Source organism: Drosophila ficusphila, unplaced genomic scaffold (genome assembly GCF_018152265.1).
Source record: "Drosophila ficusphila isolate 14025-0441.05 unplaced genomic scaffold, ASM1815226v1 contig_414, whole genome shotgun sequence".
NCBI lineage: Eukaryota > Metazoa > Arthropoda > Insecta > Diptera > Drosophilidae > Drosophila > Drosophila ficusphila.
Genome location: NW_025064328.1, coordinates 6,644,782 through 6,672,014, shown reverse-complemented (window position 1 = coordinate 6,672,014; position 27,233 = coordinate 6,644,782). Strand labels below are relative to the sequence as shown.

The 27,233-nt window shown below is 45.0% G+C and overlaps 4 protein-coding genes across 4 annotated transcripts; 2 read left to right on the top strand and 2 right to left on the bottom strand.

Moving 5' to 3' along the window:
• Positions 1–4,478: 4,478 nt before the first annotated feature.
• LOC108101610 (zinc finger protein 239) lies at positions 4,479–6,074 on the bottom strand. Its single transcript, XM_017206024.2, has 3 exons — positions 5,848–6,074; positions 5,230–5,789; positions 4,479–4,908 (listed from the first exon to the last, which is right to left on the bottom strand). Exons 1-3 carry the CDS (start codon positions 5,914–5,916, stop codon positions 4,701–4,703), a joined length of 837 nt encoding a protein of 278 aa, XP_017061513.1. The 5' UTR covers positions 5,917–6,074; the 3' UTR covers positions 4,479–4,700.
• A 304-nt stretch (positions 6,075–6,378) lies between these two features.
• On the top strand, positions 6,379–8,392 carry LOC108101606 (stress-activated map kinase-interacting protein 1). Its single transcript, XM_017206019.2, has one exon. The coding sequence runs from the start codon at positions 6,470–6,472 to the stop codon at positions 8,159–8,161; it is 1,692 nt and encodes a 563-aa protein (XP_017061508.1). The 5' UTR covers positions 6,379–6,469; the 3' UTR covers positions 8,162–8,392.
• A 5,931-nt stretch (positions 8,393–14,323) lies between these two features.
• On the top strand, positions 14,324–18,798 carry LOC108101574. Its single transcript, XM_017205985.2, has one exon. The coding sequence runs from the start codon at positions 15,060–15,062 to the stop codon at positions 17,682–17,684; it is 2,625 nt and encodes an 874-aa protein (XP_017061474.1). The 5' UTR covers positions 14,324–15,059; the 3' UTR covers positions 17,685–18,798.
• A 2,786-nt stretch (positions 18,799–21,584) lies between these two features.
• Positions 21,585–26,655, bottom strand: LOC108101608 (protein phyllopod). Its single transcript, XM_017206021.2, has 2 exons — positions 26,208–26,655; positions 21,585–23,064 (listed from the first exon to the last, which is right to left on the bottom strand). The coding sequence occupies exons 1-2, from the start codon at positions 26,394–26,396 to the stop codon at positions 21,994–21,996; spliced, it is 1,260 nt and encodes a 419-aa protein (XP_017061510.1). The 5' UTR covers positions 26,397–26,655; the 3' UTR covers positions 21,585–21,993.
• Between the last annotated feature and the right edge of the window lie 578 nt (positions 26,656–27,233).

The following is a 27,233-nucleotide window of genomic DNA, read 5'->3' as shown; positions in this document are numbered from 1 at the left end:
ACGTAATAAAGACTTGCAGGCGATTCCAGTGCGGCAGTATGCAACAATTTCTAATCAAAACGGCAAACAGCTTGTGCAACCGATGAACAAAACGGATAATGGAGAAACTTTACCCCATACGGCCGCAATTAGTAGTTGGCTGGTAAGAAAGGATACGCCCAGCAAACACTTGGAGAAAGGATGTGACAAAACAAGTAGCTTTAATTGCAGTCACAATCGGAATAAATTGCCAGCAAGGATAAGCTGGGAAAAGTGCCAGATCCGGCTTTTGATTTAGACAGCCAATTAGAGTGTTTAGCAGAATGGACCGACATTGTGTGTTAGTTAAATTAAAGAACTGGCTTTCAAAGGTAACAATTCGGAACTTCTAAATCCCCCGAAAGTTTATTGCTCATACGCAGTGTGTGCCCGTGCTATTTGCATGTCTGGTCCAAATAAAATATTTGCACAACAAGCAAGAATTTAAGAGCAGCTTAGGTATTCATATCCTCCCAGCTGTCCAGCTATAAATAAACACAGCTCAAAACATGAGAAAGTACTTGCATGCTAATCTATTACACAATTGCTGAATTTACCCGTCCTCCTGCCAACTGTCGCAGGTATTCCATCTTCGGAATGCTGGCAACTGGCGAAGGAATGCAGTAGCTTATCAAATATTTATTGCCGGAGAGCAGACGAAGGACCGGATGACCCAGCTTTGCTTTGATATGCAAAGGCAGTCGAGGGACATCCGCTCGACAGCCAGAAATTTAATTTGTCTGTTGCCACCAACTGGAAACGCGTGTTCCCAGCGCTTTAAGCTTATGAATAAAATGCACTTAATAACTGCTGACCTAATTTATTCAGGCCCGGCCAGATGACCACCCACTGGTCATTTGCATTTGCTGCGGACCAACAGCTTGAGGCCAAAGTTCACGCTTGGCTTCGATTTCTGCTCAATAGAGAGAACGGCAAAATGTCACCGGGAAATTACGTGGGTTATCCGGGGTGTGAGGCTGTGTCGGGATATGTCGACATTTTCACTATTTAAACGCACATAAATTTCCATTATCCTGTCGGGATTTGTGGCAATTGTCTGGGCACGTGCAGCATTAACACTTTTCTCTTTGTTTGCTGCCAAAATGGGCAGCAATAAAATGGGAAACATCCAAAACTAAGCAAGCGTAACTCAGCTCCTTTAATGAGTCATCAATTCCAGATCTATTCCATGGCATTGTTGTCAACACAGTTTATTTCGAGCCATCTGCTGTTTAAACAGACAGACGAAGTCATAACCAATTCCCCCTTGATTAGTCCCGGTGTGTGATGATGGCTCCCAAAATGCCTACTCATGGCAATTATAATGGCCCCGAGTGCCGCAGGGGAGTTAAGCCGGTGACAGTGTTTTGATCTAGACATGACAAACATGCTCTATACAGGTAAATTGCAATTCTTAACTAAAATATTAATTTGTTAATAATACAAAAATTGTATACTCCATAAATAACAAATCATCATCATCCATTGGTATCGTTAAATAAATAATCCTACGTACCTTGTTATTTTACTAATGCATACGCATGCTCCGCTTTTTCCTTAAAGATATTATTACTCATACGACGTGTGCACTCACATGCTGCAAAAAGTTGAATGTGGGCAGGAAAAACTCTAATATGACACAAAACTATTTATGATTAATGTTCAAAGTTTAGTTCAGACGCACAAAAAATAAATATATTCTAGCGGGAATGCAAGGAATATGCAAACAAAATAAATTACCAATGAACTTCCATCTATTTAAAGGATTTTCTCATAGTGTATACACACACACCTTTCAGCTGGCAATGCCCGTTAGGTGCTTTGCACATTTTCCAAATTAACCTGGCCGAAACCACCCAAAAGCAGCCGACACACACGAGAGGCGTTAGTTTAAGCGGCTTGCGTGTTTGACGGCCGCAGTGCATATGTGTGCGTTAACCATTTCTATTGCCTATCTGTGGGGGAGAGCCTCACGGGGCCATCGAGGACACCCAGGACACTCAGGACAGACTGAGCCGTCTGTGGGTGTCACGTTTCGCCAGCCAAAACATCCGCTGTGAGTGGCATACGCAAAATACCCGACAAAACAATGTCAACGCTGACTGTGCCAGGCGTAGTATAAATATAATTGGGGGAATGGGACGCTTGGCATGGCAATGACTTCATTTGGATAGATTTCAGGCGTGTGCGCAGCGCAATCTGCCATTTAAAAGCGAACAATCAAATGTCCCAATTCTGTTTCAGTTTTTCGACCAATAAAATTCAATTGCTCTCCGGTCAAGTGTCTAATTAAAGCCCATTCAGTGGAGAGCGGAAACCGGAATAACCAGCGAGTCTAGGGGCAAATGCAATCGGCAGCTCCATTGCAGATGTAAAACTCAATTACGCGGCCATTGCTGGCGGAACATTGCAGTTCAGTTGCCATCACGCCAGCAACACGCATGTGATTCCCCGTTTCCTGCCGCTGACATTCTCGTTTCGCCCGCCACTTGGTGGCCATAATGTGTGGCCGTCGCAGCAGCAGCAGCAACAACAGCAGCAACACCAACAACATGAACAGCGACAGCAGCAACATGAACGACACCGCAGCAACACCAGAAGCACAGGAGCAACATGAAAAGCAACGACTGCTTGAGCTCCTCTCTGCGGCTTTTTGCACTTGCTGGCGTTGACTTGGCCAACGGTTTGTGGCTTTTACTTGTACTTGTAAGCCCGACCGACAAGCAGCCCGGGATCTGATAACGGTAATGGTGATGATGACTGGATGGAGCATTTGCCAAATCAATTTAGGACATAAGGGTGGCCCTGACTGAATGGCGAAAAAAGAATGAGAATCCCAAATGGATATTGGCTTTCAGGATAGGGAACTTTTCACCGCAAACAAAAAAAAAAACACGTTGCCTAACCCCAGGCGTTGGCCTTAATGACTCAACTGCGTGTGCCAAACTGATGATGCTGTTTGCCTTTGTCAACTTGTTTGGTTACAAAAAAAAAAAAAAACAACAAAAATACGACCGACACCCAGAACTCATTACCCCTGCCTGTGACGTCACAGGGCCATGCCCTCTTTAGCCCCCTTTGGAATGTTTGTGCATTCGAGATTTCAGTGTGATTATTTGCATGCTGTGCACTGCTGAGCAAACAATTGGCAAATGAAGAAGAATGGGCGAAGGGTTTGCCGGAAACGAACCGTTATTGCCACACAATCTCGGTGTGCAAATATTTGGACTGTATAAAAAATCGCACACACACAAAAATTACAGTTCCAGTCCGACGCCCATTTGCTAACAAAGGGGCGGGGCGTTGCGGTATCGGGCGGATACCGTTATTGATTTCATTTAAAATCACACTCTAAACCTGCAGCAGACATTTAAGCTAAGGAAACAATCGCACGATTGAAATTCCAAACTTTCACTCACACACATGAATGTCGTCCTTCAGAAAAGTTTTAATTTTGAATTATAATATCTAGTACATTTTAAGGATATAATCATCGAACAAAATATTAGTATTAATTATTTTTATGATGTTATGTTTCAGTTAATCACCACTCCAATTATGGTGTTGCTTTAAGCAAACATGAACTTTTAATCTCTGATTGGGTCAACTTCCTATAAATCAGATTCAGTTTCATGTTAGCTCTACTTGAACGTACAAACTTATGAGCTAAGATCAGCCCGGGGCAGTTACCATAATAAATTTATAACAAACGACATCGGGCAGCCTAATAAATGTGGACCTATTAGTCCGAGGCCCCAAGCAGCGAGCATTTAAGCAACCGAATGCCAATTGAGCGCACACACATGCACGGCCAGAAATTGTGGCAGGACAACGATGTGGACATGAAATATTATTTCCTCGAGAGAGCGGAAGAGTGGGCACGGGAAGCCAGATGTATAAATAGTTTGATTTAGTGCCGCTGCTGCAGCAAAAACGATGACTGTGAAAGCGGCAAGGACACGGTAGAAAGAACAAGCGGTGGATGCTGATAGCAAGGAGCCTGCGATCAATTATTGCCCCATGACTGGTGGCTTGTAAACAAGTCAGGAACGTGCCGTTAATTAGTTTCAATCAAACAACCGACAAGTCATGTATAAATTATGGACCTGCCTCAACCTTTCCTATCCCGACTTTCCAGACTACGAGCGTAGCAACTTGACTATTTAGCAAATTCCCACATAATGGCGCAAGAGTGTTCGCCAGACAAGCCGGAAAAGGGCAGTTTTACGGCTGCGGGAAATGTGTCATTAAAGCGACAATTTACGCACTGGCAGGTTTTGGGACTGGAGACCGGGACATTGCCATTGATGATGCGGCGCGTAAAAATCCAGCAAATATCATACATATGGCCATAAAATTGCACATAATAAAGGGTGCAGTTAAGCGGGCTTTGGGGGTCCGTAAATCACAAAGTTAGCCAGGTTTAACGGCTCACGCAACAATGTAAACAAAGATTGGGATGATTTGCGAACGATTCTCGTTTTTTTTGTTTGCATATTTATTGCATTTATTGATGTAATTCAATCGAGAACTAAGTTGGCCTGCATATATATTCATATCTGTATCTTCAATGCAATTTTCTTCACAATCTGTCTTCCAGGCGCAATCGCCGCTATTTGTATGTGTAGGTGTGAGTTGGTTTGTGTGTTTTCGTGGTTTTTTGTTTAACATTATCGCCGTATCTAATGTGTAGTCTCAATGATGATTTCGTGCGTGTCCAGGTCGGGCACGGCGAACTTCATGGGCAAATAATCATCGGGGTGCATGTGCCCCATCTGGTTCACCTCCAGCTGGGCCCGCTCGTGGTCCTCATGGCACTTGCTCTCGTGCTTCTCGTAGTCGGCAAACGTATCGAAGATGGCGCGGCACACCATGCACTCGAAAAAGCTTCTAAAAACGGTATACGGTTAATTTTAATTTATTGAAATTAACAATAAATAGAGGATCAAGGTTTCTTTTCAACTCTTTTTTTCTCTACCTAATTGTGAATTCTCAATTGGACTTTTCTTTTGTCAGGAATAGCCGAATAGCAATCATTGATAATCTTTAAAAGCCCATTGGTTTATTTGCATGGCCAATAGGAAGCCAGTGAGCTTAGCTTTGCATAACTCTCTAATCTTATCTCAACTAGACTAGACAGATTGAGGTAGGCCTTAAAAGCGTAACGCAGTCAAAGGGCACCTTGATCCCCCATTCTGAAAGTCTACTTACGGTTTCTGCTCCGCCTCGAGCCGCTCCCTGGCCAGGGCGGCCGCCGCCTGAATGGAGGCGGGCACGTCCACGTCGACGCCCTCCTTGATGTGCGACTGCAGGTGGCGCTTGAAGTTGGACAGCTGGGTAAAGCCCTTCTCGCAGTAGTTGCACTGGTAGGGCTTGGCATTGAGGTGGCCCAGCTTGTGTTTCTTGAGGTTAACCAGCTGGGAGAAGTACCTGCCACACCGCTGGCATCGGAACGGCTTCTCGCCGGTGTGTGTCATCTTGTGGCGCTTCATGTTGCTCTGCTGGGTAAAGGACTTGTTGCAGAAGTTGCAGATGAACGGTCGCTCCCCGCTGTGCACCGCATAGTGGCGCTGCAAGTTCACAGCCTGGGCGAAGGCCTTCGAGCAGATGGTACACACAAAGGGCCTCACATCGTTGTGCACCTTCATGTGGCGGTCGAGGTTCCCCGAGTTGCAGAAGCTCTTGGCGCACAATTTGCATTCGTAGGTTGTCTTGTTATGGTTGTGCACCTCTTGCCGATGGAGCGTCTGGTCCCGCTTGCTCTTGAAGGTCTGCAGCCAAAAATAGCGGTTAAATCGGGGTTATAGTTTCGATTTCCCTGATACTTACGCGGTCGCATCGCTTGCAGCTGAACTGATTGACCACCGTCTCGTCGAATTCTACCTCCATGCCGGCCATCTCGCTGCTGGCTAGCACATCGACTCGATCCGACTAGGAGCTCTCAAGATGTGCACATCGAAAAATTGCAGGTCGGGGGGCAATAAATTCACTTTAATTCGGAAATTCTGTAACTCTGCAATTTTTCGCGTCCAGAAAAAGTCATATGGTGGCCTAGAGTGACCATACGCAACGACAGAAATTGATTGGCAAAAATACTAAATTTAAATAAATAACGCACGAAAGGGCTTGACCGACCGTAAGCAATTATAATCATTTATTAATCGTAAAACTCAGTTAAGCCTAATTAAATAAAACTATACATACAATTTTATATGTATTATATTTTAAATTAAAGCAATACTATTTTATTACATTTTTTAATAATATTTATTCACCCTGAAAAACCGTGACTCGAGTATAGTATTTAGTACCTCAATTAGCGACTCGTGTTTAGTTATTTGCCACCTCCAAACAGTGACTCGTGATTCTTCCTGATTACCATCTCTAGTTTCCCTCGATATGCCCAGATAAATAGAAATTCCGGAAAAGCGATTTTCTTTTGTTTACCGCCATGGCTACCTACTCCAATCAGCATTGGCTGCTCTCCCACATCCGCAACTCCTTTATCTCCACGGACGACACCGGGATGTGCGAAACGGTGATGCTGAGTGACGATATGCCCAAACACTACTTGCGCAAATTTGGCAATCCGGGCGCTGGCGGAGACCACTACCACTGGAGGCGGACGCACAAGCCACCTCCTGCGGGTGGAGGAGCAACGCCCGAGCGGAACACCCGTCATCCGGATGCACCGCTCCAGGAGGTTGACTTCGTCTGCTATCCGGGACTGGACCTCAGCGACGATGAGGAGGACATGTCCACGCACTCCTTCGACATCCAGATGTACCCGGAGGTGGGCGCCCATCGCTTTCGCTCCAACACTGCCCAAAAGCTGGAGAAACTCGACATCGCCAAGCGAAGGGCGGCGCGGATTAAAAGTATCAACTACCAGGAGGAAGTGCAGCCGCCCGAGAGGGAGGATTTCTTTAGACGCAAGGAACTCCCGGTCCCGAAGGAAGAACTTGCGGAAAAGGACGACTTGCCGGGCGAGGGCATACGGAGCCAGCTCACTGAGCAGCTGGCCAAGAGCCCCAAGCAAACCCAAAATCGTTTCATAGAGTTCGCCCGCTTCGACGGAACGTCCCAAGTGGGCATGCAAACGAAGAGGATCAACGTGTTTCTGAATATGCTTCCCGAACCGGATCGCAACTATCCGTTGAAGATCTGCGTACTAGCCACTGCCAAAATCCAGGAGGTCATCGGCTACGTCTGCTACAAGACCTCTCTGCAATATCCCGAGGTTCCTTTGAAGTCCCTGCAGCATTACGCTCTGTATATGACAGAAGATAATGATGACTTGGAGGACTTTCCCCCGCTGGACAATCGCGAACCCTGCTCCAAGTTCGGCTTCTCCCATCTAACGCTAGCCGAACGCAGACCCTTGGCGCCGGTAACCCGAGTGGATTACCACGGCCAGCTGGGCACGAAATCCATGACTTCCGAGGAGGACAAGGCAGCAGTGGCCGATGCGGTGGTCAAGGCCCTGCAAAATGTCAACCTGAATGGAAGGACAAGTGATCCAGGAGGAGCAGGTGGAGGAGGAGATAGTCCACACGACAATGTCAAGGAGTATGAAAAGCGCCTGCTCAACCATAATGACATGCTCGAGGCTCCCATGCACCGCACTTTCCGCCTGCACATCATCGACAAGAAGTTCTTTAAATCCGATGTCACCCTGGGCATTTCCGGCGAGAGAATAGAGATCGATCAGTACAAGAACGCCAAGTTCTGGCCGCAAAAGAAACCCGTGTCCACGCCTATAGACTTTGTGGCCCATTGCGAGATTGTGGAGCGTCGCCATCTGAAGGCTTTGCTGCGGATATGGCTGAAGTCCAACTCATCATCGCCTTCCTTCACCACGGGCTGCGCTTCGGCGCCGATCAATGCCAGCGTCACTACCCTGAATATGGGAAACGCCAGCGCGGGGATTGCTCATTCGCCCAACAGTCCGGGTCACTCGTCCGGCTTCTTCACGAGCAGCAATATTCGCTTCAAGCACTACGACTTCGACACGGACACCCACACGGCGGAGCAGATCCACAACAAGCTGAACTGCATCCTGGACATGCGGTCCAGCGATCTGAGGCGCGAGTTCCTGATGCAACGCGAGCGGAAACTGGAGAAGCGGCAGCTGAAGTTGTAGTATTTATTCCTATGGCGGCGGCTGCTGCTCGTGTGCCTAGCAGGCGGGCTACTGCCACTGCCGCTGCCACGCCCCCGCCTACGTGGACGCCTCCGCCTCCTGTTCGATAAGTTGTATTAGTTGCTAACTAAAGATTGTGTTACACATGTTTGCCTAGCCCGTAAGTATTTATTGAACTCACCTAACTACGAAGCCTGGTCCTAAAAATAAAAATGCGAAAAACTCTTTAAATCGGAGCTTGTGTTTAAATTTATCTCTATTTGCATCGGAGCTTCCGCCTTGCTGCTGGCGATTCCAGAGCGGCTTTTGGCCGTATCTCTCGTTTTATTTCCGTTTCTCTCGCCCCAACACAATGTAATTGTCTGTAATCAATGTGCTATTAATCTAACAGACGCCCCAGACGGGGTACGGGAATAACGGTAAACGTATTACTGCATATTGTTTTTTTAGTTTGCAGTTTATTTTTAGCTTCGCAATGCCAGCGATGAATGGATTGGGCTGGGTCGCCTGTTAACAGCTGTGGAGCCGTCGAGAATAATGCCTAACTGCCGTTAGACGATTGTTGCATGCACATTATATGGTAGTATTATATCTGTGTTAACAAGCGATTGTAGCCTGTTCTAAGGCCAAGGTTATCGACTCGAAATCACGCCAAAAACCGCGACATTTGAGGCCGTTCGATGATGATGATGATGATGATGTTGATGCTGTTGGCGTGACCATATCGAGGCAACAGCCAACTCTCGATTTATGGACAGTGATTCACTGGAGATGCAATTCCCCGAGGAAGTGGCTAGGAGGTGAGACCCAATTCCAACATAACTCATACGCCGCATATGCCAGAAATGACTAACAAATACCCGAGATCTCGAATGGGCGATAAAATAAAAGGAAAACGCCTATTTTCATGTTCGATATGTTCAGGCAGTTGGGGTTAAATGATTTATGCCTATCTGTTGCAGCCTTGGCAGAAACTATGGCCCATTCTTTGGGGAGACAAATTTGAATATCGCAGGCAATTTGTCAAATGCAATGATATTTGTAGTATGTATTGAATTTATTATTGGCAAGTGCCAATGTGCGTTGCCTTCGAGTTGCTGTTTTTCTCTTTTGTCTAGTGAATTTCACCGAAAGCAACATAATTATCAGCTAATTTGCGTAAGTGAATTCAGCAGGGGCGGCTAATTTAGACAAGGATGCGACTGCAGCTAATTGAAAGGCAATAAATGCATTGAAACAGCAACAACCTTGACATTGAAAATGAATGACAAACAGCGAAAAGTTCACTCAATATGAAAGTTGCCAGGCATTATGCGATTTTATGGGCGATATATGCTATATTGTAAGCGTGTGGCAGGCGGGGCAAGAAACTTGGCACGCATGTGAGCGGATTTTCACTGCGAAAAATAAAAAACGATACAACAAAAAACAAAAAAAAAAAAAACAAAAGTGAGCGGACCTCGTTGTCAATTTATCAATTGCATAAAATAATAGGCCTAGGCGCATAATTTAATGTCGCGTTGTTTGCCATTTCCGAAGGCCGCTGCACACATATCGCCTATCTATATAGATGTATATATACTTTGTATTCTATGCCTGCACATGCAGATTAATCGCTGGAAATTGCATTTTGCGCCTGAGTCACGCAACCGGACCCAAAAGTTCGATTCGGTTATGATAGCCGAAAGATACGGCAGCTAAACTTCCAATTATATGTACGTACTATACTTTTGAGCCACTCATAAACAGCATTAAGTTATCAGCGATCGGCGTTTCAACTTAACTTCTCATTGCCGTACACTTCCGAATACGCTTCCGTTTTCGCGATGTTTGTTTTCAATATGCTGTGGGAATTTTAATCGCAGTCGGGAAATTAATTGAGCTATTAATAGATTAATTTATGGCATACTCCCCAACGGTAACTGCACGCTGAGAATTGCTAGAATAATTCTACAATTTCATACATCACTGCTCCCTTTCGGTTTCTTTCCGTCTAACAAACAAACTTGCAGGCCATAAACGTTATGTCGGTCTTTTCATTATGGCCATAACATTTTGCACATACCAAAGAGCCGAGGACCAACCCACACGGAGGAGACAGGCGTTGCCCCAATGCGTTGCACGCACCGTAAACCAAAAAAAAAAAAATAGACAAAAAAATAGTTACAAAAATGTACAAAAAGCCAATCGTGGACCCACAGCTCGAAAAACGCTTGCGATTTTAATTGCACAACTTGGGCGGACTGTGGATTGCGGATTTTTTCTCAAAAAGTGCGAGACCCAGCCCCACACTAAAAAAAAAAAAAAAACTATACCAAAATCATTTTGTTTTACCCAGGGGAAATTATTATTAATTAAAAGATATGCTATTTACTTTACCAAACTAATCAAATATCAAAAATAGGCAAAAATAGCTTCCACATATTACACCTTTTTTTTAGCTCTTCATTTTGCACTTTGTTAGGCATAATTTTTTTCTCTGCATTGCTTGTTCTCCGCTCCGAGACATTTGTAACCCAATTCTGTCGCTCGGGAAAGGAGGCAAATGCACTTTGCGATTTACATTTCCACTGCGGCGGCTTAATTAAAAGCGTGCTGCACAATGGCAGTCGGCAGTCGAATAAAAAATATGCTATATGTAACGCCATACCTGGAGGTCAGACGTTCGGTCTCCAACCTGTTGCACCCCCATCTTCATCTCCATTTCCATCCACCATCCACCATCCTTTTCTCCACATGCACATCCCCATCCAAGCCGGTGTCCATCTCCAGTCGAGAATCGAGGGGAGCAGTCAGCCAGGCAACGTCTTCCTGCCTCCGCCGGCGATAAATTGTGCTGGCATCAGCCTCTGCCAAGGTCGCTTCCTTAATGAAGTGCCGAAACCTGGGCTCGTTTCGTGGCAGGCACTTGACGTGGAACTGGTTTTCGGGCACCGCTCTCAAGTGGATGCCACCACCAGATGCAGGTGGTGATTGCAACCTACACAGGGAATAAATTGTGTCGCCTAATGATAATAAATAGCTTGACATACCGAAGAAAAAATAAACAGTATACCATTGAAATATTAACTTTAATTTTAAGAATGTTTTCATGGTAGATATAAAATTCTTTACCTGTTGACTTTAAATACAGTTTTTTTATTCGTCAGCTTAAGATAAAACTAGTTTCCTTTCCACAACTAATTTTTGCATTTAGGAAGCACTTTGTTTTTCAGTGCACAACAAAATAAATTGAAGGTTGCATTGCCCTTGTCCTGAACCTGTTTTCCTGTCTGCTTTCTGCCCCCTGCCACCCGATAAAAGGTTCTGAATTATGTAATCCGCAGCGCCTTTGTGTGCGGGTTCTCATGACCCACTTTTGCGGCCCTCCATACAATTTGCAGCCATAAATCCGTTTAGCCGGACATACAGGATATGCGATCATAACTCATTAAGTTCGCAAAATACACAGAATTAAAGGAGCGTAAAAATGCCAGCAACATTGAACTTGAGGTGAGCGAAACTGGCGAGTCGATTGCCAATTATGCGCCGGCAGCCATGCAATCTAATGAGCTGAAAATGAAAATATTTATGAAAATGCAATTATGCAAATATGAGTGCCGCATACTCCATTTGGGATATCGGGCCTGATCGGTGCTGACAGCCAAGTCTTCCCACTCGAAACTCAAAACAGAGACTCTGGGGCGAACTGAATTTTTGCGTAGGCTCAAGTTGGCAACGCGTGCAAAATGTCAACAGAAGGACAAACTTCAGCTAACAATTGCTAATGTGCGCCGATCGCAAGCAGATCGGCCACCACTATAGATCGGCGGCCCTGAACGCACTTCGACTGGCTCTCGGTGCAAAAGTGCAAAATGTAAATAAACGCTAAATAAAGCCAAATAAATACGTGAACAAAGCGGGCTAACAACAATGCAGCATGAGGCTTAAAAATTGGCTTTTAGAGGCAATTTGCTACCTCCCTCCGGTTTTTTGTGTTATGCTTGCGATTGACCTACCTCAAATGTGTCTACTTCCTGGATTATTTCAAGCTTTGGTCCGCACAATAAAACGAGTTGGATTAATCGATCTTGGAGGGACACGCCTGGCGGTTAAAAAAAAAGAAGGAGAACACCAAAAATACAAATCAAAATTATGATTTTTATTAAATAAATCATTTGCCATTTGCGGTTTGTTTGTTGGGCCGAGCTACCAGGCCCCTAAACAATAAAAATAAAAACTCTTGATTTCTTATTGTTGCTTCGGCAGTAAGCCAGTGTGTCTCTTACCGCAAGGTTGCAAGATTTTTTCTTTTCGCTGTTCATTTATCTTGTCTTTTAGTTTTTGTTTTTTTTTTTTTGGCAACATAATTTACTTGTTGGCAAATCAAATTGTAGGGGGAACTCAGGCAACAATTCAAAATGAAATGCTTGTCGTCAATTGGCAAATTAATGAGCATTTGATGGCCAGTTGACCTTATGTCAAGTATACGCCGTGTGGCCGAAAGCTGAGGAGGGGGAAAACAGGCAGCACCTTGTAATTGGATTGCAAACGTTTGTTCTGGTTCTGTCTCGCCTTTTTCTTGTTCTTGTATAATTTTATCAGTTTGGGTAAACAGTGGAGAAAACACAAAGGGGCGGCTTTTCGTCCAGCTGATGCAACACAGCGTTCCATAAAAATATGGTCCCCTAAAGGGATTATTATCCGCCGCCATTATGCACAAGTTGTACATGAGTATGAGCGGTGATATAATAATGCACAAAGCAAAAGTCGAGAGAATGACGCTGCCAGTGCGGCTCGTTGCGATATTGCACTTGAACTTGCACTTGACATGCAAATTGCCGATGCGATAACTGCGATGTAATGAAGATTCTTGTCACTAATGAATGAGGTAAACAGCGGGATTGCCGGGATCCATTTCACGCAGATTTAATTGATTTTTTTCGAGTTAGGTAAAAAATGTAAGAATAATTAGTGCACAGAAATCAACAGCTCTTTGTAAGATATTATGTACATAAAGATGAAAACCCAGTAGAGATATTTATTACAATAAAAAAGAATACAAATGTATACAGTAATTAAACCATTAAAGAAATATAATTAATTCAACCTTGCATTTTAAAGGTTTGTTCTTGGACAGCAATTAAATAAATTATGAAATATGGGGCACATTTAATGAAGGATGATTTAAACACATGTGTTTCTATTCAAGCTTTGTGTACACCTTCGATTTGTTCTAAAGCGGAACTGACCTGCAATTGATTGATCAGCGTCTCTGGGTTGTCAAGTGTGTAACCCTCAAATTGCAATTTGTTGTCGCTGGCTGCAATTTCCTTCCTGTTTCCCCTCGGAGATAAACGGCTGTTTCTGGACGCAGTAATTGCGATTGCAATTGCAATTGCCATTGCAGTTGTTAATGCAGTTGTGTGTGCTCTGTGCAACGAGGTCAGCACACGAAAAGCACTTTCCCAATTTTCAAACGATCAATGCAAATCGGAAGTGACTGTGAGTGTATTTGTGTGTGTCTGAGTGTGTGTGCGAGAACACTTCGTTGCATTAATGCTGAATTTATTAAATATTCAGGCAGCTAAACAAGCTGACAAATGCAGCGAGCAAAGGCGATTGTCGCCAATGTGTTGCTGTTGTTTTTGGCCATATTGCTGGTGGTGTTGCTCCTGGGTTCGCAGTAGTTGCTGCTGTTGTTGTTGCTCATGTTGTTGCTCGTGTTGTTGCTGCGGTTTTTGATAGTGTTGCTCCTATGTTTGCTATTGTTGCAGCTGTGTTTGCTGTTGTTGTTGCTGCCTCCGTCTGCGATGTGTTTGCTGCTGTTGCTGTTGTTGTTGTTGCTGTTGTTGTTGCTGCTGTTGTTGTTGTTGCTGCTGTTGTTGTTGCCAACGCAACAAGTTTCGTGTGTGTTGCCAATAAGTTGTCGCTGTCGACGTCGCTGCTCTCTCGCTGGCCGTTGTTGTTGCTGTTGCTATTGGCTTTTGTTGTTATCGTGCGTACTTGGACCGCTCAATAACGCCGCCGCCGCCGCTGCCGGCTTCGCTGCCTGCGTCGACGCCTCTGCCGCCGGCCGCCTGCTGCTGTAAACACGAAAAAAGAGGCAGAAAAAAATTGAAACGAAAGCAGAGGGTATTTAACCGACCTCAAATCAATTTGCAATTTCAGTCGATCTCCGCGTTGCAGCGTTGCATGAACTCAATTTAGTCGCGTGCGAAACAGAAAGTTTACACAAGTTCACAAGCTCCGAACCAAAAAAAAAAAACAAAATAAATAAAAAACACCTAAAAGCCTTACGGAAATAGTTAGGAAACGGGCAACAAAAACGTATAAAAAAAACCAACCACAACAACTTGAACTCCAAAATACCCGAAACGCAGTCGAAATTGTTAATTGAACTTTTATTTATTAACTTTGGCAAAAACGGTGTCAAGCGCGGCCTAGAAAAAAAGGGAAATAAAATATATAAAAAAAACCAGAGGCAAACGCCCCAAAGAAATTCCAAGCACGTTGCAGACGAAATTACGCAAACGGCGATATAAAACACACCAGCAACTGCTGCAACTACAAAAGCAACATTAAACAGCAACAACAACTGCAACAGCAACAGCAACAGCAACACTAAATCAACTGAACAGCTGACGTTCAATGAACGCTTCAGTTTCGGGTTACCCAGATGCAGATCTTGGCTAATCCCGACCAGCCGCTGTAAAGTGCAGCTCCGCCGGAGAGCTTTTCCCCAACTGAACTTGAAAGTGAAAGTGAAAGAGAGCGGAGGAAAGTGAAGTAGAAGAGCTTGCCAAGAAAGAGAGAGATTGGAAACGAAAGAAAAACAAAAGAAAACCACTTTTCGCTTTTGCTGGAGTGCCGAAAAACATCTCAGAGCATCAGCCAAGGTCGTTTGAACGGGATAACCATGAGCAGTGCCAAGGATCAGGCGGATCAGGTGGATCAGGTGGATCAGGTGTACGAGGTGAAGGCTCCTCACGCGGGAGCCGAGGGTCACACCTTCCTCGTGAGTCCCGTGGATCCCACACCCATTTTGGCGCCCATTTTAACGGCGGTGCCCGTGATGAAACCCATTGAGTTGCCTTCTCCGTTGGAGAAGCGAAAGGAGGAGGATCTGGAGTTCGATGACGAGCAGCCAAGTTGCAGTTCCCAGGCGGTGGTTCCTTTGTCCTCCTCCCTCCCCTGCAAGCTGCTCCGGATGCACGCCAGGCGATCCGCCCAAGCGCTGCTCCACCAAATGGAGTCGCTGGACTCGCAGCTGGGCAGCAGCAACGGCAGCACCTCGGAGGACACCTCGCCCAGTGCCCCGCCCATGTCGCCCTCGGATCAGCAGCTGGTGGACGTGGGCATGGGCTCCTCCATTGGGGATTCCGAGGAGTCCTCGGAGGAGGGAGATGAACTGAAACCCTTGGCGGTGGATAATCACATCATGCACGAGGTGGACTTGACCTCGCAGAATTCTCCTCCTGCTGTTCTGAGTGAAGCGAATCTGGAGAAGTTCCGCAAGCACCAGATGGACAACATCTACCTGCATCCCAACTTCACCTTGGATGCTTCCCCTCCACCAGCGGTGGCACCAGCCAACTCTCCTGTAATGGAGGCCAAGAGAAGCCATCGTTCGTTCCTTTCCATGAAGAAGGAAAAGGAAGTGGAGCAGCCAGAGGAAAAGGAGCAGCCAAATCTAATTCAGCCTGATCAGGATGCGGAACCCCAAGGACCTAATGAGATAGATAGCCTGGATCCCTCTCTAATTCCCAGTGAGGAACTGGCGGCGGAGATCACTGAAGCCGTGGAGTTCTACTTCTCCAACGAGAGCATCCTCAAGGATGCCTTCCTCCTAAAACATGTTCGAAGGAACAAAGAGGGTTTCGTGAGCCTGAAACTGGTTTCCAGCTTCAAGAGGGTGCGCCAGTTGACCAGGGAATGGAAGGTGGTCGGGGATGCAGTGCGTCGCAAGTCGCGCAAGATCGAGCTGAACGATGTGGGCACCAAGGTGAGGAGGATCGAACCTCTGCCCAGTTTCGATGAGACGATGCCCTCGCGAACCATCGTGGCCTGCGATCTTCCCATGGACAAGCTGACCATTGAGAAGGTATCGGATCTGTTCTCCCGCTGCGGAGAGATTGCCCTGATCCGCATCCTGAAACCAGGGATGGCCATTCCCGTGGATGTGCGCCAGTTCATGAACAAGTACCCGGAGCTGCAGCAGAAGGAGTGCGCCTTGGTGGAGTACCTGGAGTCCTCTTCCGCCAGGGATGCCCGTCACCTGAGTGGTCCCTTCCAAGTCTACGAGATGGTGGCGCCCAAGAAGAAGACAGGAAAGAAGGCGGCCGTCATCCAGATCGCGGCTCCAGTTGCCCGGATGGTGGAGAACTATCGCTACTACAATGATGCCAACTACGAGAGGAGCAGAGGAGGCAGCTTCTCGGGTCACGAAACTGTTCCGGATCTGCGCTTCAAGCTCAAGCGGAACAACTCGGACTTCCAGCCGAACTACTACCAGCAGATGGCGCCCAACTACCACCCCAATCCGAATCCCTACCAGCACTACCAGCCGCGCGGCAGCATTGGCCACCAATCCAGCCAGGATGTCCAGGCTCCGGCGGGTTTTTTCGGCTTTGGTCCGCGAAGATACAGCAACACCTCGACGATTTCGGCCAACACGGCGGCTGTTTTGGCCGATGCCTTGCCACTGTCTTCTGCTGTCAGTTCAGGCGGTAACCCGGTGACCACCATCAGCAGTCTCCAGAGGCGTTTGTCCAACTGCTCCGAGCAGAACTTCCCACAGGAAGGCAATCCTTCGATGTCGCGAAGGGCGAGCAATTGCTCGGAAACGGGAGGAGCTCCCCAGCGGCGGGATTCCAATTGCTCCGAGAGTTGTCCCTGCTCGAGGAGGGTCTCCGACTTTGGCCAGTCCACGGAGACCAGCTACCGCAAGAGCTCTGTCTGCTCCAATGGCAGTTGTCCGGGCAATCAGAGCCAGGAGCGCCGCTTCTCCAACGGATCCATGCAGTTCGAGCGGACCTTCTCGAATGCCAGCGAAACGGGTGGCTTCTACCGGCGACCCTCGAACGATTTCAACCTGGACAGGGAGCCCATTCAGTCCGATCAGCTGGTGGGCGGAGGAGGCGGTGGCTACCAGGTGTGGCCGCGCCGCTACTCGAACAACTTCCAGCAGGTGAGCAGCAAGCTGGCGGCCTACGACAATGCCCAGTACATCGGCGGCAGGAGGATCTCCACGGACTCGGGCTACGACCGCCGCTGCTCCTTCGGCTCGGAGTTCGAGGGATCCCCCCGATCCCGCACCGGCAGCTTCCTGAGCAACTACAAGCACGGAGGCGGCGATGGCTACGATGGACAGCCGCGATCCCGAACGGGAAGCTTCCTGGACGGATCACCGCGCTCCCGATCCGGATCCTTTGCCCAGCGGGCGGCCGAGAGTCTGGTGCGAACTCCAATGGGTCCGGATGGCAGCAAGGGATTCGGTCAGCGGGCCAGGAAGTTCGGACAGACCATTTCACCCGTCAACTGAAGGGGTTAAACAAAATATCAATGAGCGGGGTAACTTTGTTGATTAATTTTTAGTGGGAGGATAAACTGTTATAGAAACCTGAACCGATCAGGTTGTATCGTATGTGAAATTAATGGCTGTACACTGTGATGCTGTCCAACTTGTTAAACGCCCCACACGTACACCCCCGATCCTTAGCCCAACCTAGGTTAGGAACAGAAACCTATAGCTAACCAATTTTTATCACCGAATATTGCGAGGGGTTTTTGTTTTTGGTTCATGTGGAATTCTGCTCGCCCTAAAATTATTTTTTTAACCATTCTTTTATGCAACATAACTACTCAATCACTGCCAATAGCTTAAGCGAAAGAAAACGAGAGATAATTGGTTTGGTAGACACTTAAGATTATACTAATTGAAGTAATCAATACTTACGATTGACCATTAACCAGTTAATAGATTATAGGTTCTATAAATCAACGTTACGTATGAAATACTTAAAGTAGAATTTGGGGCCCAACTATTATCACAAAGTCTCACCTGACTTCTTTAATTGCCTAGAATTCTCTCTATATAGCTGCTTATATCCTTATGAGTTCACAAAGTATCACAATTAAGTATTGTTTTATTGCCCATAAATACTTTTTATTAGGTTAGAATTGTTATAGTCACGCCCATAAGTCGAACGGCTGCCATAAAATCAGTTAATGAAACGTGGCCATAGTTAACCAGATGTGAGTAATGCGGATGCAATTGGAACCAGGATAAATTATTAGATTCTCAGGTCATTAGGTTTAGAAATCGCAGGGCAGGCAGAAAACTATTTCCACATTTTCCCTATATTTAACCCCCTCGTAATTTTCACACCTTTTTCTTTTATTTGTTTTTTATTTCAACCTTATTATTCAATTACAATCTATAGTTAGTTTAATGAATGCGTATTTAGTTTAAGGAAACTTGGTTGTCCTCCCGCGGAAAAAACGGAGGAAACAGCAAAACGGATTATTACAGGAGAGAATAAAAATATTTTTCATTTTTAGCTTTTAATTTTTCGATTTCCCACAGAAGCATTAGTCTGTGGATGCAATAAATTATACTATGCGTGTTAACCATAAATAAACGTATTACAAACAAATTACAAACGAAAAAACTCTTGGGGGATTTGCAAACTGCAATTGGTCCGGCTTATGGGTATTATTGTAATTAACCGACAATGGTGAACTTGAAATGGAGCTTGGCTAACAATTTGCTCTCTTTTTGCCAAATCATTCACCGAATCTTGCGCAACTTGGCTGCTCGAAACTGAAAGCGAAATTCGCGCCACTCGAGAACCGAAGGTAACTAGGCCAACGAAATAGCCGAAAAAATATCAGCAAACTATATATAAATATATATGTGCTTGTATAGTAACAGCAAATCCCAACCAGTCTGCCTTGCCTGTGAAAGCAACAATTTGAATTTTATTGAATAATATTCGTAATTCGTAATTTTTGTCTTCGCAAAGTGACATGAGCGTGACGCATGCGCCCCCAACTTTTTGATTTTGATTTCGTTGAGTATTTCTTTTTGGTTGTTGTTGTTGTTATTCGGTTTTTTGATTTTTTGTATTTTGGATTTTTTGGCGAACTCGCCCGCGGTTCATAATTGTTCATAAAGCGGCCGTTAGCATTGTTATTGCCTTGTCTCCAGCCTCTGGGGCTGAATTTCGAGTACTCATGCCTTAACTTAATCGTTGCCGTGCGTGCGATTTTTTTGTGGTCCCAAGGTATTTGTATTTGTTGTTGTTTTTGCTGTTGTTGCTGTTCACTTTTCAGTTCATTTTTGCTCGATTTTTACTTCTCTTGGCTCCGCTTCGATTTATTAAACAATTTCAATGGGTATGCAGGCTCGAACACAAGTGAATGATTTTTCGCACACACGCATCCCGTCGCACCGCCCACAGTTGCCTGGCTTTTATACTTTTCGCTGCGATAAACCAGTTTTTTTTTTTTTTTTTTTTTGGCCAGGCCAAGCAGGCTGGCCAGCGCACTGAACTAATTGTCGCATGATTTTTCACCGCGTGGGCTAAATGCAAAAGTGCAACGCCACAAGCTCTGGCCAACGGGAAGCATTTGTGCGTAGATTGCATAACGATTTTTGGAGGGGGGATATATCCCGGTATCCCAATTCCGCGCATTGTGAACACCGATCGAATAGCTCAGGTTCAATTGCTCGCCTGAATAAACTTCCTGGCGAACTCCCTTTTTAATTTATGCTAATTAAACGTGCTCAAACAGGAACACATCCGAATCAAAAAAAACCAGTCGCATGGCTCGTGGTTTTCAGAACAACTCGCACTCATTAAGTGAGAGTTCATCTCCGGCGATCGGGTGTAAATATAAACCCTGTGAATTATCGCCATCGAATCAGGCATAAATTGTGCGGAGTTGCGATCTGACCGATGACATAATGCGATGAGTGTTGCAGCAGTCACAAGTCTCCAAATGCAACAATAGGTGTGGATGCCCAGAAGGAAAACCACTATAATTATTCAAAAGTTGATAAATTGAATGGTAATATAAATAAAATAAATAAAAATTATCCATTAGTTAAATTCGTTTAATATAATATTTAAAAACAATAAACGAATTGGAAGACTTCAACCTAATATAATTTTCTATAAGTTAATTAATATGTTTAAACATCTTGTAAGGTTCTTTGCAAACTAGAATTTCCTTGAGCTGATAACAAACATTGATAATACCCCAACAACCTGATACTTTCCTGCTGTTTCTCTCTGTGCACCACTGACCTTAGTCAAGTCTAAACATTTTTGGCAAGAGCGCGCATCCTTGGACCGGCTAAAAATGTCTCAAGCGTCTCAATGATAAAATCGCCGACTGGCAGAACGTAGAACGTGCCGTGTGGCAAGCAACCGCAAGCAAGCTGCCTCAACCTTGACCGTCATCGAGACTCAAGAATCGAGAATCGAGAATCGGGAGATGTGGGATGTGAGATGTGAGCTCTGCGAACGGCAAACGGGGCGTATGCTCGATTTCCGGAAACCGCTCGCTCGCTCGCTTGTTTTCTCCTAGTCATCTTCAAGTTCAGAAGGCACACTGATATTTATTTATAAATAAAAGTAACCTTAGTCGCACTGCCGTCTCAATAAAGCGTACTTGAAGTGCGCGTAGAAATTTCCGCACCACATTATTAACATTGCCAGTCATGTCGGCGAAACCACAAGTTGCCAGCCACTCAGTCATCGGTTCGTATTGATGAAATGCCACATTGTAAGCCAAAATAAGTATACGCACCGCTGTCTCAGTTGCATAAACAACAACAACAACAACTATATCGAAAACGATGCTGACCTCAACACGTTCGTTCTCACTACGCAATTGGCTAAATCAAACAGAAGCACTAAAACATCAGAAATCAGCAATTACACTGCGGACTTTCGGACGCGAGGGGAAAGCTAATTCAAATTCTAACGAATTCAGGTGATTTGTTTCGGGAATAACCATAAAATTTAATTTACCTGCTGGGTTTTATACCATTTATTAGGAACAGGTAGAGGTTAAAAAACTTGTTCCCACCACAATTCGACAACATTTCTTGAATATTAACTGACCTAAGTCAACACAATACAAGTTTTGGCAGTTTTGTTTTATCAAAAGCAGAATAGAAGAAATGTTTGAATTCAACGGTCAAGCATGGCAAGCAGTGCAAGCAGTAAACGAGCTTGGTACGTTTATCAATAAGCAGTTTGAAAATAAAAGCCTACTTTTCGGCGACGGTAGTAGAAAAGGTTGGCAGCTCCAACCAAGCGCTAAAATTTAAATGCAACATTTGAACACTTGAAATCAAAATAAAGAAAGTAATCTCCCAAAAACTTCAATAAAAACCAGTTCAATTATATTATTTTGATTGCTTTTTGTGCTATTTTTATTTCGCATGTTATTTTGTAATACTTTTTTCTTTTGGAGCAAACAAACAAATTCAACTACATTGGCTCGAGGGGATTTTTCTTTTGTTTTCCGCGTTTTTTTTTGGGTTAATTGGGGAGTTGCCTATGACTAATGTGTATATTTTAAATATAGCTTTCCACATCCGTTAACTTAACATTCTTAGGTATTTTGTATTTTGTTTTTGTGTGTGTTTGTGTTTGTGTTTGTGTATTTTGTCCGCTAATTATTTAAGGTATTTGACTAACAATTAAAATGTAATCGAGGTACTATTAAATTAGACATTCGCTAATGCTCATAATTTGCGTATTGTGCATGCAATTTGACTATTTTGTTGTGATGAGGCGTGGGCGTTGCGTTTGGACCCTTAACTTCCGCTCTTTTTAGACCAGGCTAATACTAAGGCCCATTGGCAATCGCAGGCCGGCAAGTTGGACTGCAGCTTGGTGGGAATCTCGGTGGCTGCCGCCCGTTTTGCGGTGGCTCTGTGGTTCCAGTGGCGCTTCCGCTTCCTGCACCACTTTTAGTTCCACTTGGTCCCAAACCTTCTTCTCCTGCTTCTCCCCTTCCTCCTCCTCCTCCATTTCCATTTCCACTTCCTCGTTCTCTTTGTCATCGCCATGGGTAACCTGATACTCCAAGCAACGTCTCACTTTATTGGTTGGCAGAACTTCGGAAATGGCGCTATCGAATTCCAGCAGGATCTCATCCTCATCGAGTGCCCGCGTCCAGCGCGGTTTCTCCTTCAGAGGACTCATGATCTGCGGGAGCTTCAAAGAGGCGGTGGAGGAGGAGGAGGAGGAGGTGGACTTCGAGGTGGTTGATTCTGCGGGTGGCTGCTCCCTGCTGAGCGTGGTTCCCAGACGCCGGAACATGGCCACCACCTTGCCATCCACACTGGGCTGCGGGCATCTTTGGTTAGTGGTTGAGGTGGTTCCAGTGGTTCCAGTGGTTGCGGTGGCTTCCATGGGCTTCCTCCTGGGCGCCACACACTCCACCCGGCAAATGGCACTTCCGCTCCTCTTGGCATTCAGCGGTTTGATGCAGAGGAACATCCTCTTCTTGGGACTCCTTCGCAGGCTCTCCAGGCAGCTCTGCCGCAGGATTCTGCTCATCCGACTGACGGAGGCACTGCGTCGGCTGCTCCTCCGCTTCGCGTAGGTGATGGGAGCGGGTGTGGGATTGACTGGAGCTTGTGGCTGCAACTGGGGTACGGGTTGGGAGTGGGAGATGGGCTGCACTCGCACCTGGGGACGCACCATCGCCACTGGACGCAGCTTGGTCCGCTGCTCCTGCTGCTGGAGGACACTGTTGCCCATGTGCGAGGGACTCTGGCTTTGGCTCTGACTTTGGCTTTGGCCCTCCGCCTCATTGCTGTTCACCGCCTGCAGCGAGTGCCAGTTGATCAGCCAGTTGTTGCAGCTGAAGCAGAGGAACTTGTCCTCATTCAGAGGCTGTAAATAAAGGATGAAAATATAGATGAGTAAAGGAGTTCTAAGGAATGGTAATTACTTATATTAAAATCTAAGAAAGAACACTGATCTTTTTAATCTAGATTTCTTGACCGAACTAATTTTTAATTCTGGATACCAAATGGAAAACAATAAAAAGAGAACAGATAAAAATGAATGTATCAAAGTCAGTAACGAACTTTATTTATTATTTATTAGTTTTTCAAGTTCAAAATATTTTCTGATGGGTTATTGATTATAAGGCATTAACCTCCATGATCATTAGGAACCCGCAACTGCCTGGATAGGATATGTGACCCAAATTCGATGTCGTGACCTGCCATCGGAAGCCGAGCGCAACCACAGAATAAACCTCTCGAAAATGACGATACGCCTATGCACTTAGTGATCGCTCTCGAAGGCGACCACTAATGAGCATCGACAAAGGTGCAAAAAATAACATAACGATTCCGAAAACAACTGCCAGACGGAGCGGGCATATTAATTACCCGAACGGAGCTCAGCATTCCTCGGGTATCAATAATTTCGTGCACCTGCCGACAAAAACTAAGCGCCCAACTGCCAACGAACGACAGCAGCTGGCTTAAAAGGCACGAAAACCAGTCAAAAGGCAAAGGGACAATCGGTTCGGTTCGGGCCTCGAAGCAAACTCGTTTTGGCCAAGGGCCACGCGCCCTATTCAAACGAAGTGGAACCGAGGACTGAACTGGGTTAAAGCCCGAACTATGACGGATATTAGGCACGCGCATGCGCGACAGCTGCTCGGGGAATTAGATAAAGGTGATCGTGGAGTAGGGGGAAAGGATCGGAGAATATAGAAGGGAGGGGGAGGGGTAAGGGTAGCCAGGATCAGGAGCGATTGTGGCTGCCTGTTTACCTTTTCGGTTTTTTTTGCCTCGGCGCTGAAAAGGTGTGCTGCAAGAGCCATGTGTAAACGGTATAATAATGCAAATTGCAGGCCAGGTGCAAAGCAGACAGAAAGCCACACACACGCACACTGATCGGGGATACACTGAAGGAAATTAGAGTGCCCTCTAAAAATTTATAGGATAATAAATCATAAGACTAGAAAGGAACTCATAGGAGGAGAGAAGTGATATGCTTAGGAGTTAAACCATAAATAACATCTTTTGTATTGAAAATACATTTATTAGGGTATTTAAATTACTGTAGTCTAAACTATTCCTTTTTTCTTTCTGTGTAAAAGAGGGAGTTAGGGAGGCAGCCTGATAAATCGAATGCAAACGTAGTTTATGGCACTGTCATTGAGGGCGAGGGTGTAAGTTCCGTGGGGGTGATCGGTTGCCGGGCTACGATCGCGGCAGGTATATATGCACCCTATATGGTTTCGCAATAACGGTTCAAAGTAAATTCTAACGATCCTAGGGGAGTGAAAACAGGGGGTGACTATCGAGGGTCATTTGCGGTGGGGTAAACTCATGGTGAGGGGTTTTACTATAATGAAAGTGAATAGCGTGCCGCTGAAGAATTAAATTTCGTAATTAAATTGATTACTTTTCCAGCAATTACAGAAGTACTGAATAATAGCATTGTGAACAAATACATCTGCTTGGAAACAACATGAAATCGAAATTGATCTTATATCTAATAAGTATTGCTGTTGACAAGCTCTTCAAATTGTTTATGTTTTGATAAGGCTTCGTTTTGAATGGAGAACTCTTAGTAAGTAAGGGTCTGACCCATTTTTGTTTTCTAATCCAATAGAAAGGAAACCTTAGTACCAACTATCCACCAAAAAAAACAAACTAGCAGAAGTTAAATTTGAACTCATGAGTAGTTTTGTAGTTTCGGGCACTTCAAGGACTTCAGCTGGAAAATTCAAGGATTTCTAATACCTCATTCTGAGGGTAGATCGTTTGTTTGGATTTGTGCAACTTGGGAAACCGGAATTTGTGTCTTAAGGTTTTTGGCATTGTTCGAGGGTTCAAAGGAAATCTCTCGGCCTCGAGAACAATCAACTGTGAACTCCGAACCAGGTATTCAAATCCAATAGCTGATATGCGAAAAATAAAACTCACACACAACGCAGAGGAAGGTATGAAGAGTTGATAAAGCAGAGGAACCCTGATGGGTTGGATTTTGAGTGCCGAGTGGCAAATACAGCTGTCGTTTTGGGATATGGAAAAAGGAGAAAAAAATCAGGGAGAGGGTAAAGAAGAAGAGCAAGAAGAGTGTGTGTGTGAGTGTGTGTGTTGAAGGTTCGTTCACTGCCCGCAGAAATTGGAGCAATCTCGGAACCTCGGCAAATCCACCGCACATCTGCCTCTCCAGCAGGTTTTCTGCCCTCTGTGCTGTACAGGTAGTAAAGTCCCAGTGGAGTGTCTGTAATCCGAGACCCGAAACCCATTTCCCCAGTAAGCAAGCGCAGGATCTCCAGCCAGGATCGATTTCCCTGGCCATCTTCCGCTGTCGCATTTCCCACACACACACACAGACCGCATTCTATGCATATTAGAACAAGCTGTTGGAAATTATGGGAATCGCATCGAACTAAGTGGAATGACATGTGCAAAGTGTCCAATTACTCAAAGGAGTGCCAGGGAAAGGCATCAGCTGCTGTGGAACAGGATATGCAGTTCAAAGGGCACAGGAAAAGGTTATAAAAGAGAAGTTATACTATTTGGGGTTTATTAAGTGCTGATGTTGTAAAACTAATATATTGAATGGTTTTATCTATTACTTTATTTAATTAAAAACTCAAAAGTATTTAAGTATCAATTTGATTTAGGCATATATTCTTTTACAATAAGCTGAGAAAAACTATTATCTCCAACTGCTTTAACAAAACTTTATCTAATACTTTTTGTATCCAAAAGTCGGATGCTGTGCTCCATCTCTACATTTTACCTGCCTAAAAGCACCCACCACCCCCTTGTCCCACGAACAACACATACTTTTCCGCCCAGCGAAGTTCATCCCCTTTTAACCCAAATCACACACGGATACACGCGCAAGGGGAAAACTTTGGCCGAAGGACGTTGCTTCGCTCGCATGACTCATCTGCCGAGTTGCCCCAATATCGATTTTTTTTATATTCCACACCCCCGCCCCGCCTTTTTTATTCTTTTTTTTTTTTTGCGAGATTCAGACTTGGAAATCCTTACCTGAAATTTGAATTTCGCCTGGATTAGCTGGACGATATTGGGTCCGGATCGGGGCTCGTAGATATTGATCGTCTGGTTCGTGTGGCAGCCACAGATGAGGCAGGTGCGCTTCAGGTATTCCGAGGAGGCGGCGGATGCCACAACGGCGGCCGAAGGATTCGCCTGCTGCTGCTGATTATTCGCAGACATCCTGGCGATTTTTTCCCAGCCTCTGACGTCACCAAAGGTCGGGCAAACTGGCCGATTTTTTCGGGGGGCGACTTAACACTCGTATATTTACTTTTTGGGGTGGCGCGAAAATGTTGCAAACAACAAATGCGAAGCGGCAGACACACGCGAGTGAACGAGAGGCAGAGTGCGAACGATAGAGAGAGCGAGAGCGTGTGTGAGCGGGACAGCGAGCTACGGAGCGGCACGTCCTTCGCGTTGCACGCACGAATTTCGAATGAGCCTTGCTGGTCCTCCGGCTCTTTGCTCGCCTTTCAAAAGGCATGTGCGCGCTGCCGGTTTCGGGAATTAAAAACGAGACTCTCACTGGGTTGCCACACCAGTGAAAAAAATATCCACCAAGAATAAGGCAAGGGGATATAAATGTTTGATATTTAAAAAAGTTTTATTCGAAGATAAATGCTGAATAAAAATTAATGTTAAATATAGATATTTTTTTAATTTTAATTTTATTAATCGCACCTTTAATATTATGGATTATATAATATTTTATATGATGAAAGCATTATAGAATAAACAAATTTTATATAAAATCAACCAAAGGGTCAGTTGGCTTGCACTGAAAGAAATGGCACAAATAAGGGTGATAGTAAACCAACATATGTTCATATTTAAGGTCGCCAAAAGGGATGTTGAGTACCAGAATGACTAGACCAAATTTTAGTGCGAGGCAAATAAAACTACTAACCAAGTGATGAAAAATGTTTTAAATTTTCCTTACTTTTTTTTTAGCCCTAGAAACTATATTTCCCAATAAATGATTTATTTAATTAATTAATGACCCAGTAATGCATTCGC